Source organism: Mesoplodon mirus (assembly GCF_964341445.2).
Source record: "Mesoplodon mirus genome assembly, chromosome: 3".
NCBI classification, from domain to species: Eukaryota; Metazoa; Chordata; class Mammalia; order Artiodactyla; family Ziphiidae; genus Mesoplodon; species Mesoplodon mirus.
In genome coordinates this window covers 8,148,190-8,164,649 of record NC_138978.1, presented here as the reverse complement: position 1 = coordinate 8,164,649, position 16,460 = coordinate 8,148,190, and the positions used below count along the sequence as shown (strand labels likewise).

The window sequence follows — 16,460 nt, the reverse complement described above, 5'->3', positions numbered from 1 at the left end:
GCCTAGTTAACAGTTCCCGGCCGGTTGCGTTGGGCTGTCGTGTTGAGGGATTAGGCCCCGTAACTGCAGCCTCTGGGCTTCCCGCTGGGGATCTGAGGAATCCCAACCTGTCCCAGCTTCTCAGGGCTGGAAAGTGGGCCTCGTGGGACCAGCCAGGCCTTCCAGGGCAGCAGGAGCTGGCCGAGGCAGAGAAGGCGGAGCCAGGTCCTGTGGCATGTCTGTCCTGCCTCCTGGGGCCAAACAAGGGGAGGAAATGCTTCCAGAAGCCAGGTGCTGGGAAGAAGACTGCCCCTTGCGTTTGTGAAGAGTCATTCGTTCATTCATTCGTTTGCTCGTTTACAGAATATTCCTGAACGCCCTAGTATGCGCCAGGCTCTGAGGATAGAGCTCACGGTCTAGTGAGGGGGCAAACGCACCCTGGCCTTGGGGCGGGGCGGTGGAACTGTCATGGGGAGAGAGAGACCTCTGGCATGGGGGATGCGGGGGCAGGGCGTCCGCCCCGGCTGTCGAGGTGGGTGGCCGGGCCTGGCACACACGCCTCTGACCCTTCTCCTCCATCCCTGCAGCTGAAGGCACCCGGTGCCCCGACCCGCCTGCAGGCAAGCCCGCGATGGCGGCCAAACGCAAAGGCGGCCTGAAGCTCAACGCCATCTGCGCCAAGCTGAGCCGCCAGGTGGTGGTGGAGAAGGGAGCGGAGGCCGAGGACAGCCCACTGCGGCCCCGGGACAAAGAGCGCAGCGGCCCTGAGTCGGGAGTGGCCCGGGCCCCCCGCAGCGAAGAGGACAAGAGGCGGGCGGTGATCGAGAAGTGGGTGAACGGGGAGTACAGCGAGGAGCCGGCATCCACGCCCATGCTGGGGCGGACTGCCCGGGAGGGTCTGGAGCTACCACCCGAGGGCGTCTACATGGTGCAGCCCCAGGGCTGCAGCGACGAGGAAGACCACGGTGAAGAGCCCCCCAAGGATGGCAGCGTCATGGAGGAGAAGGACTCGGACGGCGCAGCCTCCAAGGATGATAGTGGCCCCCGTGCCAAGCAGGCTTCAGGTGGGTGTCTAAGCCCCGGACGGGACATAACCCCACGAGGAGGGCGGCCCAGCGGGGAAGGAGTGGTGTGTGTGTCCACAGAGCGTGCAGGGAAGAGGGGGGAAGGGCCCGAGCAGGCAGCTTCCCAGACGTGTGAGCCGGGCTGGGGTGGGCTGCCGAACACACAGTGGGTCTTCAGGAAGCAGTGGATGGACGGATGGACTGGGACAGGCTGACGGGTGGATGGAGGGACGGATGGACGGATGGCGTGTGGGTAGATGACTGTCCACATGCACCTGCATAGGGAGGAGCCTGTTGGGGGGCGCAGTACCTGGACAGGCACGTGGGGAGCGACACCCAGCCGGCATATCCCACCTGCCCCAGATGCGGTCCCCTGGCTGACGTCTCTCCCACGAGATGGCTGAGAGCCGGCTTTTCTGGTGTCTGCTTGTCCTTAGATGCAGAGCTCCTTCTGCTCTGGGGAGGGAGGGCGTCTCCGCTAGGACTGGAACTCTGGGCCTGGGGTCTTTTTTCAGCTCCCCAGCCTCATTCCCAGCCTGTGCCTGGTGTCCCGAGCCTTCCCTGCCCGCTTCCCGATCCCCTTCCCCTGCAGCGAGGGGCGCATCTCCTCCCTACGCGGGGAGCCCTGCGCAGCCACATAATTATGCATATAAGATATAAACAGAGCTGTTTAATTATCCTTCGCCACATCAGTGACAGAGTAATTAACAAACATTGCAAGATCAATGAGGAAAAGTGTGACCTTCAGTTTCCTCTGATAGGAAAAGCCCTTGCCGTTCCCAGACGCAAGGTGATTGCGCTGGGCCTGAGGAGAGGGGAGGGACAGGGCCAAGGCCCTGTGATGACCCAGCACCTCCCGGGGCGGGGGGGTGGAGAGCTAGGATGGCAGGAGGCAGGGCTAGATCTGCCAGTGGCCTCATGGCTGCAGGCCTCGCCCCTCGGGTTTGAGGCCCAGTGGGACTGCAGGGTGACACCCAAGGCGGCCTGCTCGGCCCGGGCACTGGAGCCAGGCAGCCGGAGCCCAGGCTGCCCACCGTGGGCTTGGGAATGCAGGCCTCTGGGCTGCCCCTGGGACCCCTGCCTGGCCCCCTCTCTGCTCTAAGCCGCCTGCCCTTCAAAGCCTTCTGTTTCTCTGCCATATATAGTGAGGGCTCAGCTGCCTCCAGCTATTTTTAGCCCCTTTCCCTGGTCCCTGAGCCACTGAATCTAGCAGCCAGGGCCCACTCCTCCCAGACTGGGTCCCCAACCCCAAGTAGCTTGAGGTCAGGACAGCAGCCCGCCGGCCACCCCGCCCGGAGGAGCAGCTGTCCGTCGGTTCCTTGAGTCGCTCTGCCCACCTTGTGTGCCAGGTGCTGCCCGTGACTGTCCTCTCTCCCCACCTGGCGCGTCCCGGTCCCCACAGGACTGCCCTCCTCCCTGTCCTCCCAGGAGCTCAGAGGCTCTTTCTACATGCTGCTAGGTTCTCTCTTGTGCCAGAGCCCAGCCCCGCTCTCAGACCACTTCCAGGTGTGGTTGGGAGGAAAGCCCTCATCGGCTGCCCTGCTGGGTCCTGGTCCTGGTCCTCCCACCCCTGCTTCGGCCACGCCTTCCCCTGGCCGTGCTTTTAGGACCCCCAGCCTGGGGTCCTGCCGCTCTGTGTGCCTGGGTGTGCAGGCTCAGACGTGAGTGGAGAGAACACGCATGTGCCCTGGGGCCCAGGTGAGTCCCACCCGCCTGTGTGTACCCACTCCTGATTCAGGGTGTAGCACATAGTCGGTGCTCAGCGAGCGTTCTGGGCAGGAAGGCGTGTGCCGGGGAGTCGCAGGCCTATTGTGGCGGAAGGTTGTGTGTGGAAGGGGTTTGTCTCCAGCGAACAGCCCCAGGCAGAAGGGGTCATCTTGCCCCCGCCATCCTGAGACTCATCCTGGGGAGCTGACTGTGGAGTTTGGAGTGGTTTGTGTACACGTGTGTGTGTGGGCGGGAAAGGTCGCTAGGGCTGCGAGCTTGAGTGTGCACGCGTGCATGCATGTCCCTGTGGGGAGGTTGCTTCGGGGGATTCTCCGTGTGCCCCGCTGTGGACACAGTGGGGCGATAGATGGGCCAGAGTCAGCCACTGCCTCTACGGCCTTGACTCTCCTCGGTGGCCCACCCTCGTGCGTGAGCACAAGTGACCAGAAGGTGGCAGGGAGGTCTGAAGGACTCTCTACGTCATAAGTCTTGGCTGGGGTGGGCGGGCCCTCAGGGAGTCTGAGTGAACACATCCGCAGGCTCTCTGCCCCTCCGCCCTGTTGTCTGGGGCCATCAGCAGCCTGGGGGGCTGGAAAGGGCCAAGAGGACAGGTCCTGAGGAGGCTTGGGGCGAGCCTCTCATCCTCCCAGGGATAAGGGGCCTGTGTGTCCATTTGTGGGGGCCAGGGAGGGTCCTCCAGGCAGGCTCAGCCAGGCCCGCCCCTGACCCCATCCCCAGTGGCTCCCTCAGCCCCTGGCATCCCTCCTGACTGCCCAGCCACTGGCTCACAGCCCTACCTGTCCCCAGCCCCCATTCCCACCCCCACCCTGGGAGGCAGGTTGGGATCTGGCCTTACTTCCAGTAAAATGACTTCTCCTTCATATTAGGCCAAGGCAAGAGAGCGGAGACATTTATGAAACTTTGTTTAATGTACTGAAAAGCCATCGGCCAGAACATTTAGGAAATTGATTTTCCTGGCATTGATGAACTCGTTTTATTTTACCCCAGTATTAATTACTTTTTTTTTAAACAAATTAATTTAAGAGTCGTAAAACCTAACAAGTGAGCCAAATGTCCATAGATCATGTCCCGCTCCGCCCCTTCCCCAGGCCGGCCCCCTCCCTCTGTGGGCAGGGCGGTGGTGGGGGGGCGGGGGGGGGCAGGTCCTGTCCCTGGGCTACCCTGCTCCCTCCCAGAGGTGACGGCCCCTCTCCTCCCTGCTGTAGGAGAGGCTTCCTCGCTGCGGGACTACGCGGCCTCCACCATGACCGAGTTCCTTGGAATGTTTGGCTATGATGACCAGAACACGCGGGACGAGCTGGCCAGGAAGATCAGCTTCGAGAAGCTGCACGCGGGCTCCACGCCGGAGGCGGCCACCTCCTCCACACTGCCCACCTCCGAGGACGCCCTCAGCAAGCGGGCGCGGTTCTCCAAGTATGAGGAGTACATCCGCAAGCTCAAGGCCGGCGAGCAGCTGTCCTGGCCGGCCCACGGCACCACAGCCGAGGGGCGGGCCGGCAAGGAGGCCCTGGGCTCCCTGCCGGGCCTGCGGCTGCCCAGTAGCACCACACACCTGGAGACCAAGGCCACCATCCTGCCCCTGCCCTCACACAGCAGCGTCCCCATGCAGGGCCTGGTGGCCCGTGCCTCCAAGTACGACTTCTTCATCCAGAAACTGAAGACGGGTGAGAACCTGCGGCCCCAGAACGGCAGCGCCTACAAGAAGCCGTCTAAGTACGACCTGGAGAACGTCAAGTACCTGCACCTCTTCAAACCCGGGGAGGGCAGCCCCGACATGGGAGGGGCCATCGCCTTCAAGACCGGCAAGGTGGGGCGCCCCTCCAAGTACGACGTCCGGGCCATCCAGAAGCCGGGCCCCGCCAAGGTTCCGCCCACCCCCAGCCTGGCTCCTGCACCCCTCGCCAGCGTGCCCACTGCTCCCAGTGCCCCCGGGCCAGGCCCTGAGCCACCTGCCTCCCTGCCTTTCAACACTCCCGAGTACCTGAAGTCAACCTTCTCCAAAACAGACTCCATCACCACGGGGACCGTCTCCACTGTCAAGTAAGGCGTGCACCACCCTCACTGCCAGCCCTGCACCCGGGACTGGAGTGGCCCGGAGGCCCACTTCCTGCCTCTGAAGCTCACACTTATGGACACACACACCCACACCTTATGCACATCCACTGTGCACCCAGATTCTCACATGCTTCCGCACATGCGCACACACACACACATACGCGCACACACTCCTCTGCCTACATAATCGCTCAGACTCAGTTCGTGGACCCGCACACTATACATCTTGCTGCGCGCACGCACGCTCTCACAGCGGGTACAGGCACACCTTGTTTTATTGCGCTTCAAAGACATTGCGTATTTTTACAGATTGAAGGTTTGTGGCAACCCTGCACTGTCGGATGACGGTCAGCATTTTTTAGCAATAAAGCGTTTTTTATTTAAGGCATATGCATTGCTTTTTCAGACATAATGCTATTGCACACTTTAGTAGACTACAGTATAGTGTAAATGTAACTTTTCTATGCTCTGGGAAACCAAAAAAATTTGTGTGACTCGCTTTATTGCGATACTCACTTTATGGCGGTGGTCTGGAAGTGAACCTGCAGTATCTCCAGGGTCTGCCTGTACTTCTGTGCACGTGCTCATCTGCTAACACACATGCCACAGGGTACTGTAACCCCCATGTGCCCATGACAGGCTTTCTCTGCCTGCCACCGTGAGGGCCAGTTGCCGGCTTATGGTTGGCTGGGAAAGCCCTACTCTGGGCTGGGGGTTCTGGGTTCCAGGCTGGTGGCCAGGGCTCCCAGGTTCAGAGCCTGCACCATGGGGAAGGCAGCAAGAGAAGGTAGGAGGCTGGGGTGGGGTGGGTACACCCAGCGCAAAGCCCTAGACAATGGCAAAATAATTGATGGATCATTGTGTGGGGCTGAGTGAGACCCTTCCCCTCAGCCATCCCTCCTGGAGGCAGGTCCAGAAACCTGGGAGTGGATCTAGGGAGCTGCCCTCGGCGTCGGGGGGCCTTTCCGACCCCCAGCCACACTTGCTTGGTGCTGTTCTTGCCCTTTCCCCTGGCGTCTTGCCCAGTGGTACCTGGTACCCCTCTTCAGCCAGCAGCATCCTGACTCTCTGTGTGCAAGGCGGCCAGGCCCCAGCTTCCCAGGCTTCCTATGCTGTTGGACTCTAGGTCAGATCCACACCCAAGGTAGGGCCCTCCAGCCCTGCCAGCTGAAGACGGCCCAGCCCTTGCCAAAGGTGGGCTAATTGAACCTGTGCTAGTTTTCTGCCGAAAGACTTTTCCAGTCCCACCCTAAGCCCCCAGAACACTACACAGTGAGCGAGAGAAGGGCCAGGGCCCCAGAGCAGGCAGCTGCCCCCAGACACTCTTGGGGCATGAGGCCACCTCGTCTGCTAATCAGCTGTGCCCTGTGTGTCTCTCACCAGGAACGGATTGCCCACAGATAAACCAGCTGTCACTGAAGATGTAAACATTTACCAGAAATATATTGCCAGGTAGGCCCCTGGGGAGGAGACTGCCATGGAGAGAAGGTGGGTGGGGGCAGGAATGCCTGGGGACCATGGGACCATACGTCCATGTGACCACTAGTCCCAAGGTGCCTGCTACCTCCCCGCCCCCATGCATTCCTGCTTCCAAACCCTCCCCAGGCCTGCCCTCTGCCCCACCTCAGAGCCCCCGCCCCCTGGATGTGGTCCAGGCCACATGCCCTTAAGCAGCTTGTACCCCAGGCAGGACTGGGGTACCTGAAAGGGCCCGAAGGCAGGGCCTGGCCACAGGTGAGTGCAGGTGCCCCCCTCCACAGCTCACTGTGGGCTTCCCTGGTGGCACGGTGGTTAAGAATCCGCCCGCCAATGCAGGGGGCAAGGGTTCAAGCCCTGGTCCTGGAAGATCCCACATGCTGCGGAGCACCTAAGCCCACACACCACAACTACTGAGCCTGCGCTCTAGAGCCCGTGAGCCACAACTACTGAGCCCGCGCACCACAACCACTGAGCCTGCGCTCTAGAGCCCGTGCTCTGCAACAAGAGAAGCCACCGCAATGAGAAGCCCGCGCACCACAACAGAGTAGCCCCCCGTTCACCACAACTAGAGAAAGCCCGTGCGCAGCAACGAAGACCCAACACAGCAAAAAAATACATAAATTTAATAAATAAATAAATAAATACAATAACAATTTTTTAAGATTTTTAAAAAAGGCTCCACTTGGGGCCGGGTGGGGGGCGTGGCAGGCGGGGTGGCAGGCTCCTGTGGAGCGGTTGGGGATGAGAAGGGATGTGGGCAGGTGGCCTCAGGGTGCTCCCTCTCACCACCTGGCTCCAGACCTGCCCCTTTATATCCTTAAGGCAGTGGGATTGGCAGGTGAAGAACCTTCAGATCCCCCCCCGCCCCGCTCAGGCCCCCGGCACCCAGCCCCTGGAGGTGCAGCGCAAGGCCGGGCTGTGCCCTGGCAGCCGTCCTTCTGCTCATCCCCCATAGTTCTGCCGTCACACTCTGCGTCTCCCTCCCCGTCCCTCCCTGTCTTCTCAGCTTTGCTTTGCTCTCTTTATTATTATTATTACCATTATTATTAGTGCCTCAGCAGATGGCCCTTTCAGCGGCTTCAGCTTAAATATTTATTTGCAAGAGGTTCTCCCCTCATGAGGGGCTTCCCTCCCGCAGCCCCACGCCAGGCGCGGCGCAGTGGGGCAGGCGGGCTGAGCCCCACCACCTTGTCCACAGTTGTCACGGGGTGCTGTCCCCGGTGGCTGTCGTCCAGGCTGTGAGACCCCCGCCCTGGCAGCGTCGGGGCCTGGAGAAGGCCTGGGGTATCCTGGGAGGGCAGGTGGTGGCCAGGCAGCACGGGGCTCCTGGCTACGGAGTTGGCCGGAGAGCGCGCTCCCTGCCACAGGAAGCCAAACAGATGCTGCGCTTTAAAAATTCATAACTCCTGGACTGTTTCAAGTGTGAGGAAAGCCCAGAACAGAGAGAGCCCTTTAACACCTCTTAGCAACAGAGCCCTGGGCTGGCGCAGCTGGAGTCCCCAGCACCTGGCCCAGCACTGAGTCGGGTGGGCGGGCAGCACCTGCAGAAACGGCAACTGGGCCACCTCGGGGGCTCGTGCCTTCAGCATCCCATCCCATCCCAGGGCTCTTCCCCTGACCCTGCTCTGGCTTCTGGCTTGGCCTAGCTTCCTCCTCCCGTCTTGGTGCCAGGCCTCTGTGCCCCACCTGGCACTCCCTCCCGGGGCAGATGAGGCTGGGTCTGCCGCTCAGTGGGTCTGGGGTTCCCCGTGGCCCCGTCACCCGCCCTAGCCTTCTCAGCCTCTGCTCCTTCACCCCAGCAGACCACCTCTGCCCCTCCACGTGCCCACCCAGGGCCCCTGAGCCGCAGCAGCAGTTCCCTGGATCACGGGCACGGACTCTGCTCAGCCGCTCAGGCCGAGGACCCTGGAGCTGGCATCCAGAGGGGCCTGAGCCCACGCCTTCTTCCCTGCAGGTTCTCAGGCAGTCAGCACTGTGGCCACATCCACTGCGCCTACCAGTACCGCGAGCACTACCACTGCCTCGACCCCGAGTGCAACTACCAGGTATGTCCCACGGGCACCAGCCCCGCTCCTGCGGGCTGGCACAGCCGCGGAGGGGCCTCTTGAAAGCAGGACGAGGCCACTCGGTTCTGCTTGGGCCACCCGAATTTGACTTGGGCGGGCAGAGGGCCCAGAAAAGCTCCCAGCCTGTCCTCGTTCCCAGATTGCTGCCCACAGGCATCTGATAGGCTCTGGAGCCACCTGCGTCCCCAGTGGTAACAATTCAAGCTCCCATTCGCTGGGTCCACCACGCACCCAGGACTGCGCAGGCAGCCTGCGTACCTCATCTAATCGAGTCTTCCCAGTGTCCTTAAGAGGCTGGTATTACTGCCCCATTTTATAGATGGTCGTGTTGAGGTTCAGACACATCGGCCCTTACGTTCAAAGCCACCCTCTGGTAGGTGCAGAGCAAGTGAGCGAGAGGCGGGAGGTGGGTGTGGGTGTTCTGCCTGAGGCCACCGCCTCTGTCTCCCCAGGGAGCCCAGCTTGGCAGAGCCCGCAGGTGGCAGTAGACAGAATGAGTCGTCACCCATCAGAGCTCCTCCCTGAAAGGCCTGGCCCGATTTATCTCCTCTGCTTCTGGGCCTGCTGATGGGGAGACTACAGGGAGGTCAGGGAAGGATCTGTGGCTCTGGAACCTTTGGAACTGTTCCCTCCAAAGTCCAGGGTGCTGGCCTCGGGGCAGTCTGGGCTGCCTCGACCCAACAGGATGATTGATAAGGAGACCGGAGGGCCCTGGGGCCAGGCCCAGCCTCCTGCCCACCAGGCCCTCTCCCGGCAGAGGTTCACGAGCAAGCAGGACGTGATCCGCCACTACAACATGCACAAGAAGCGGGACAACTCCCTGCAGCACGGCTTCATGCGCTTCAGCCCGCTGGACGACTGCAGCGTCTACTACCACGGCTGCCACCTCAACGGGAAGAGCACCCACTACCACTGCATGCAGGTGCCCCGCCCTCCCCCCCCCCACCCCCAGAGGCAGGCCTGCCTCGGGCAGGGCCCCTCCCTTTGTCCCTTCCCAGGGTCTCAGGCTTGGGCAGTGTCCGGTGGGCCAGGGTGGGGCCTTCCCCATGGCCATACTTGGTGCGGGTGAAATCCAGCGAGCTGTTTATACAGACCAACATTTTTCAGCCTTTAACACCAAGAGCAGCATTGCGAGTGGTTCCTGAGGAGGTTTTTGTTTAATTCTTTGTTTTAATGCCACGCAGAGTCTGGGCTTTTTCAAGGTGTCAGGTTCCGGGGGGAGCCACTTTGGTTTGCAAATAGCAGCCCTGCGCCTCCCCCGGTATTTGTCAGGGGGTTGTTATGGCCTCCGTGAAACAACCTGGGCCAGGAGGAGAGGGGGGCTCGCTCTCTGGGCTCTGAGATGGTGCAGACACTGGCACGGTCCAGCCCTCAAGAGTGTTCAGATTCCACTGGTTTTTACTCAATATGGCAACGTTGCCTGCCTTGGCCCAGCCAGGGTGGGGTAGGGAAGGCCCTGTGCCAGAAACTGTTCGCCAGACGAGTCCCCGGCCTACGGGTGACCGCCAGGCCCCAGGGTCCAGCCCTGCTCACCCCCGGGGGCTTTAGAGGTAGAGCCACAGACTGGGGACCCCCAAGCCACCTCCTGCAGGATGGGACTCCCACGCCTGTGTGGGGATGTATCCAGGGCTCTCCATGAGGACGACCCACGCCCAGTACGGGCCAGGCCCTGGGGGCCTGAGGGGTCGTCCTACCTTAACCTCGGTGCCCCCAGTCGGACGTTTACAGGTGCTGAGGCTCCCCCGAGCAGGCTCAGCTGCACCCAGCAGCACAGCCGCTCTGAGCTCGCCGGGGTGCCTGGCCTCGGTTCCCCTGACTGCCACTCCGGCCCCTGCAGGTGGGCTGTAACAAGGTGTACACCAGCACGTCGGACGTGATGACCCACGAAAACTTCCATAAGAAGAACACCCAGCTCATCAACGACGGCTTCCAGCGCTTCCGAGCCACCGAGGACTGCGGCACGGCCGACTGCCAGTTCTACGGGCAGAAGACCACGCACTTCCACTGCAGGTGAGCGGGGGGCAGCCAGGGAGGCCTCCTGGCCCGGGGAGGGACGGCAGGCAGGGCACCAGGCCCGTGGGTGGCTTGGGGCCCCACCTCCTCAGGGGAGTAGGAACAGGAGCGGAGGGCTGCTCGGAGGCCCCGGGCATCTTAGTTTCTGGCCTGGTCTTCCATCCAGAGGCCCATCCCTCCCGGGGCCACCGTGGGAGCAGGGCAGGGCCTCCCCCTGGCCCCGTGAGGCCCCATGACAGCCTCCCGATGTCCTGCCAGGCGCCCCGGCTGCACATTCACCTTTAAGAACAAGTGTGACATCGAGAAGCACAAGAGCTACCACATCAAGGACGACGCCTACGCCAAGGACGGCTTCAAGAAGTTCTACAAGTACGAGGAGTGCAAGTACGAGGGCTGCGTGTACAGCAAGGCCACCAACCACTTCCACTGCATCCGCGCCGGCTGCGGCTTCACCTTCACCTCCACCAGCCAGATGACCTCCCACAAGCGCAAGCACGAGCGCCGGCACATCCGCGCCTCGGGCTCCGGCGTGCTGGGGCTGCCGCCCTCGCTGCTGGGCGCCAAGGACACGGAGCACGAGGAGTCCAGCAACGACGACCTGGTTGACTTCTCTGCCCTGAGCAGCAAGAACTCCAGCCTCAGCGCCTCCCCCACCAGCCAGCAGTCCTCCGCCTCCCTGGTCACCGCCACTGCCACCTCCGAGGCTGGGCCCAGTGCCACCAAGCCTCCCAACAGCAAGATCTCGGGGCTGCTGGCCCAGGGCCTGCCTGGCTCCATCCCCCTGGCGCTGGCCCTGTCCAGCTCGGGCCTGCCCAGTGCCGCGCCCTACTTCCCCATCCTTCCGGGCCGGGGCAACACCTCCCTGCCTGTGGGCGCCCCCGGCCTCATGGGTACCATGTCCTCAGGGACAGCAGCCTCAGTAACCCCCGACACACCCGCCCTGGCTGCCTCGGGAGCTGGCGACTCGGCCGCAGCGGCAGCTGCCTCTGTCCCGGTGCCCCCTGCCTCCATCATGGAGAGGATCTCTGCGAGCAAGGGCCTCATCTCGCCCATGATGGCCCGGCTGGCTGCGGCCGCCCTCAAGCCCTCTGCCACCTTTGACCCAGGTGAGCAGGCTGGGCCCTGCCTGGGAAGCGAGCACCTCTCCCACCCCAGGAGCTCTCTGGCCTCGGTGCAGAGCGGAGCAGCGGGTGTTTGTTGGGCAGAAGTGTCTTCTGTTCTCCGCCCCGAGACCCCTGCCCCCTTCTCTGCCTGGCCTCTGCCTCCATCCTCTTTATTTCCTATTTGGGGCCCCTCTTTCTGGCCCACCCGCCCCAGGCAACTCTTGTTTCTGTTTTTTTTCATCTGTGAAGGGGAAGCAGCAGTCCCGGCCTCCCGGGGCACCTGTGCCTCCCGGGGCAACTGCTGGCTCCCCCCACCCTGCCATGCCACCCTGGACTAGGAGGGGCTCCCACTAGTCCAGCCCCTAGTGGGCACAGTCCCGGAGTCCCAGGCTTCCCTGGGACCTCTTCCAGGTGACTGGGAGGGCGTGTGAGTCCAGCCAAGTGGCAGGGTGGCCGCGGTACAGGGATGCTCAGGGGGTTCGTGCCTGGACAGCCCGTCAAGGCCAAGGATGCCCTCCCAGGGTCTCCGTGTCCATCAGCGCTTTCCAGTCGCACTTTCTGTGGTAGTGGGAACGTTCTGTTCCGCACTGTCCAATATGGTAGCCATGGATCACATGGCTGTTGAGTGCTTGAAATTGGCTAGCGTGACCCAGGACCTGGATTTCAACTGGAATTTCTTTCACTTGAGCCAGACCCGGCCGCTGGCTGCCATGTCAGAGTCGCCAAGTCACATCTGTGTCCTTCCTCTGGCTCATCGTGGAGAGAGGTTCTCCTTTCTCCCAAGTTTCCCGCTCTTGAAAAAATTTTTTACTCTTTTTCTCTGGATTTTTTTTGGCTTTTCTGTTTCCCTCACTTCTCTCCCTCTGTTTTCCCCCATCTGGGTAATTAGCATTAGTCAGATCCTTAAGAAGAGTTGGGCTCCCATCTGGGACATGGCTCCCTTCCTTCCTTCCTTCCTTCCTTCCTTCCTTCCTTCCATCCATCCATCCATCAACCACTGGTGCTCACTGAGGGCAGCTTGCTGGTGGGCCAGGCACCAAGCCAGTGCTGGGGACACGGCAGGGAAGAAGACAGACAAACTCCTGCCTTGTGGAGCTGATGGAACAGTGTGGGGCATAGTCTGTCCCCAAGTATACCCCCTGGGAGGTGGCCAAGTCGAGACTTGGACCTCAACAGCTGGCTTCTGAGCCCAGGCGCCCTGCTCTTCTGTGAGACTGTCTCGAGACCCGCCAAGACTGAGGGTCCCTGCAGCCCACCCAGGGCTCTGCGCAGTGCCCCCAGAGAGACCAGTGCTTGGCAGGAGGGTCAGAGCCCTGTTTCCCTAGGGACCCTGGGCAAGTGGCTTTGGGGAGCTCCTGGAATGTGGACTCTGAATTCTGAAAACTGAATGTCATGTTCCCAGTGGGACGCTCCTATCAGCTTGACCCACCTTCCACTCCAAGTGTGGGTGTCAGGCCTGACTGCCCGGGCCGCGCGCCTCCGGCGAGGTGCCTGCAGGCTGGGACCACGCTGGGCTCCGTGGCCAGACTGTCAAGTACTTTCTTTTCTTTAGAAAAAGCTCCTTCCCCGAAAAGAAAGGTCAAGTGAAGGGAAGGGGGCCATTTCCCTTTATTTTTTAATAAAATGCCACTTGCTGTCTGTGAAGCAGCTCTCCGTCAGCTGCAGCGCCTTGGGGCAGATTAATATTTCAGTCACTTGGGGATTGTGGGGAAAGGCTCGGTGGACATGTTCCTGTCAGCAACTTCTTTTGCCCTGTTCTGCTTGGCCTCCCGAATCCTCTGCCCGCTCAGCTCCAGCCTTTCCCCGCCATGCCTACACCCCGCCAGCTTCCCCCACCCACCCCATCCGGCCCAGCCTGGCCAGGGTGGGCCTCATATCCCTGCCCTGGACAGCTTGACGGGCGAGGTCACATAGTTTGAACCGCTCTGATTGGCTGTCAGCTTCCATAGCCCTGACACAGCAGATGCCCCTCCTGGGCATGCTCAGTGGAAGGCAGGGCTGTCGCCCCGGCAACAGTGGGGACGGGACCTGCGGAGGGGGCGCAGCTCCCAGTCTCGATCTGCCACTTTCCCTCAGCATTAACAGAGTCTTTAATAAAAGCCTAAGCGGCAGCTCCACAAATTGACTGTGACAGTCAGTGGAGAAGAGGAAGGGCCCCCGCCCCCGTCCCAGCCCCCTCCCCATCCTCCCGCCCGTCTCCTCCAGGAGGCCCTGAGCCAGGACAACTTTGACATAATTTTGCAATAATTATCACTTGAAGAATTGCCACACAGGGGGAAGCGTCACAAGCGATCATGTCAGTGGGGAGGACCACTGACCAGCAGCCAGGGCTCCCCAGGGACCCCAGCCCACCCGGCCCGCTGCCCTCCCTTCGGGGGGCTCCGGTTTGTGCCCATATGAAGCCCTCGGTCCCTCTAACGCCATCTTCCCTCCCCCTCCCCCCTAGGAAATGGGCAGCAGGCCACCCCTGCCAGGTTCCCCCCAGCCCCGGTGAAGCAGGAGCCCGGTGAGAGTGCTGGCGCCCCAGGTCCCCACGAGGCCTCCCAGGACCGCAGTTTAGACCTGACTCTGAAGGAGCCCAGGTGAGGCGAGGCCCAGGCCTCCCAGCTCTGCCCCCCTGCAGGAGGCTCTGGGGACAGCACCCTCAGAGCCAGACTCCATGGGGCCAGGGGCCAACCCTTCCTGACACGGGGTCATCCTCCTGTCCAGGCAGATGTAGCAGGCGGGGCCAGAGCCCCAGGGGCCGGCTGGGAGGGGTGAGTCTCTGGGCCCGGTCCCACGTACTGTCTGAGCTAAAGCCCCTTGGTTTGTGTGTTCCAGTAATGAATCAAATGGCCACGCAGTCCCGGCAAATTCATCTCTTTTATCCTCGCTTATGAATAAGGTAAGAACCATCCATCACACGCCTCCCATTCCCCCACCCGGAGAAATTAAAGCTGTGCTGGGGGGGTGGGGGGGATGTGTTTGTTTTTTAATGTTTTGCCTCTAATAAGATGAGTTTGTACCATTTAAATTTTGAGGCCATTTTTCATCGGATATAATTTCAGAGCCACTGCCTACAAATTAATTTAATGAACTGGCTGAAGAAATATATTCCAGCCTCTGACACCCTTTTTTTCCCTTCAGATGGAGGGCTCCAGAAGCTTTTCTGGAGCCCTCTAACTTCTTTCACTCTTGGTTATTAATTTTATTAATTTTATATATTTTTTTGTTTGTTTAAAGAGGTGGAGGGGGAGACCAAAGTGGGAGCAAAGCATCAATTTCCACTTTTCGGGTTGAGTAATGGTCTCGGACGCCTTCTGCAGAGGTCGCTCCAGAATATTTATTTTAAATAATGCAGGGTCTTTGTAAATTATACATCATCGCAAATATATTTTCCCCCTTCACATGATAAATTTGACTACGGCAAGATTAATTAGGTTACCGTACACAAGTGACTACTGAGGAGGGCGCTGGGCCCGGGCCGGACCTCACGGAGTGGGGTTCCTGCTGGGCCCACGGCCTCCCACTGGCCTCTGCCCGGGTCGGTGCGCATGCCCTCTGCCTTCCGCCCTCCCCTGCTCGCTCTCTTGCTCCCCTTTTCCGTTCTTGGGTCACTGCTCCCTGCGCCCCCTTGTTCCTTCCTGTCGAAGACCCACACCCCACGTGGGTCGGTCGAGCCTTTCCGCAGGCTCCCCCGCCCCCTCCTCTGCCAGCAGCAGCGAGCCTGCCTCGGCCTCACCCAGTGAGCCTCCTTCCCTCCCTCTCTGCTCCTTTTGTGTCCTTCTCTTGTTCTCAAGGAATTCGTGTGGGTTCCACCCCCCACCCCCACCCTGTGCCTCCTCCTCCTGCACTTCTTTTGAAAACCTGGCAGGAGAATAACCAGGGAGCCGCTTAGTCTGGGGAAAGCTGGGCTGGAGTGTGCGCCCTGAGTCTCGGCCTCAGATTGAGTGGTGGCTCCGAGCAGCACGGGGTTTGTGTGGCAGAGCCCCGGCAGCTCCATGGGGTCGGGGCAGCACTGCAGGCCGCCCGCGGCAGCGTCCGTTCAGTGAGGGCTCTTCCGTAGCCAGAGCCGCGTGGGGTCGGGCCTCCTCTCCTCCCGGCTGCCAGCACCGCGATGCTCTGGTCAGTTTGGAGAGGCCAGAGCGGCCCAGAGCTGCCACGCCTCCCAGGGCAGTCAGGCCAGGTGTCCTGAGGTCCCCAGCCTGAAGCACGGGCCTGTCCTCCTCGCAGATGTCTCAGGGCAACCCCAGCCTCGGTGGCCTGTTGAACATCAAGACAGAAGCGGAGGGGAGCCCCGCCGGGGAGTCCTCGCCCTTCCTGGGCAAGGCCGTGAAGGCGCTGGTTCAGGAGAAGCTGTCAGAGCCCTGGAAGGTCTACCTTCGCAGGTGAGGGGCTTGCCGTGTGAGCAAAGGGGGAGGGAAGGGCCACGCCCACTCGTCCCGGGGGCACGTGTTCCCCCCACGAGGCTGTTCCCCCAGCCTCGCCAGAGCGCCAGGGTCTCCTCTGAGCAGCCGGCCCCTCTGCCAGGTTTGGCACCAAGGACTTCTGCAACGCCCAGTGTGACTTCCTCCACAAGGCCCACTTCCACTGCGTGGTGGAGGAGTGCGGCGCGCTTTTCAGCACCCTGGACGGGGCCATCAAGCACGCCAAGTGAGTGGGGGTCCGGGGGCCCGTTTAAACCCAGCCCCACTTGTCCCAGCCTGGCTCGGGGCTGGGTGGGCCGGGGTGGGGCTGGGGGGTGCACAGGCCTCTAGCAGCCTTCCAAGCAGGACCTGTGTGCGGTTCCCACGAGACCTCAGAAGCTGAGCTGGCTTCTCAGAAGGGTGCTGCCTGGCAAAAGGCAGGCTTCCTCATCTCCCACTGGCTCAGCCCCCAGCCGGGTCCTCTGAGCCCACCCAGGCCCCGCCTCGAGTAAGAGCTGCTTCTCCCCGCCGCCGGGCCCATGCAGCCCTCAGCCCTCCCTCCCACAGATGCTCCTGCAGAGGCAGCTG

At 61.5% G+C, this 16,460-nt stretch overlaps 1 protein-coding gene across 6 annotated transcripts in view; it reads left to right on the top strand.

Annotated features, from left to right (window-relative positions):
* The window catches only part of CASZ1 (castor zinc finger 1), a 150,216-nt gene that overhangs the window by 121,507 nt on the left and 12,249 nt on the right, over positions 1 to 16,460 (top strand). For 5 of the 6 annotated variants that reach the window (XM_082611877.1, XM_082611876.1, XM_082611879.1 and 2 more), the window contains 11 exons: positions 567 to 1,043; positions 3,977 to 4,811; positions 6,210 to 6,278; positions 8,260 to 8,350; positions 9,129 to 9,293; positions 10,209 to 10,381; positions 10,643 to 11,490; positions 13,934 to 14,069; positions 14,308 to 14,371; positions 15,700 to 15,854; positions 15,997 to 16,119. In XM_082611877.1, coding sequence (XP_082468003.1) covers positions 611 to 1,043; positions 3,977 to 4,811; positions 6,210 to 6,278; positions 8,260 to 8,350; positions 9,129 to 9,293; positions 10,209 to 10,381; positions 10,643 to 11,490; positions 13,934 to 14,069; positions 14,308 to 14,371; positions 15,700 to 15,854; positions 15,997 to 16,119 — 3,092 coding nt within the window. In that variant the 5' untranslated portion in view covers positions 567 to 610. The remainder of the gene's footprint in view (positions 1 to 566; positions 1,044 to 3,976; positions 4,812 to 6,209; positions 6,279 to 8,259; positions 8,351 to 9,128; positions 9,294 to 10,208; positions 10,382 to 10,642; positions 11,491 to 13,933; positions 14,070 to 14,307; positions 14,372 to 15,699; positions 15,855 to 15,996; positions 16,120 to 16,460) is intronic. The other variant, XM_082611875.1, reaches the window with a different exon arrangement.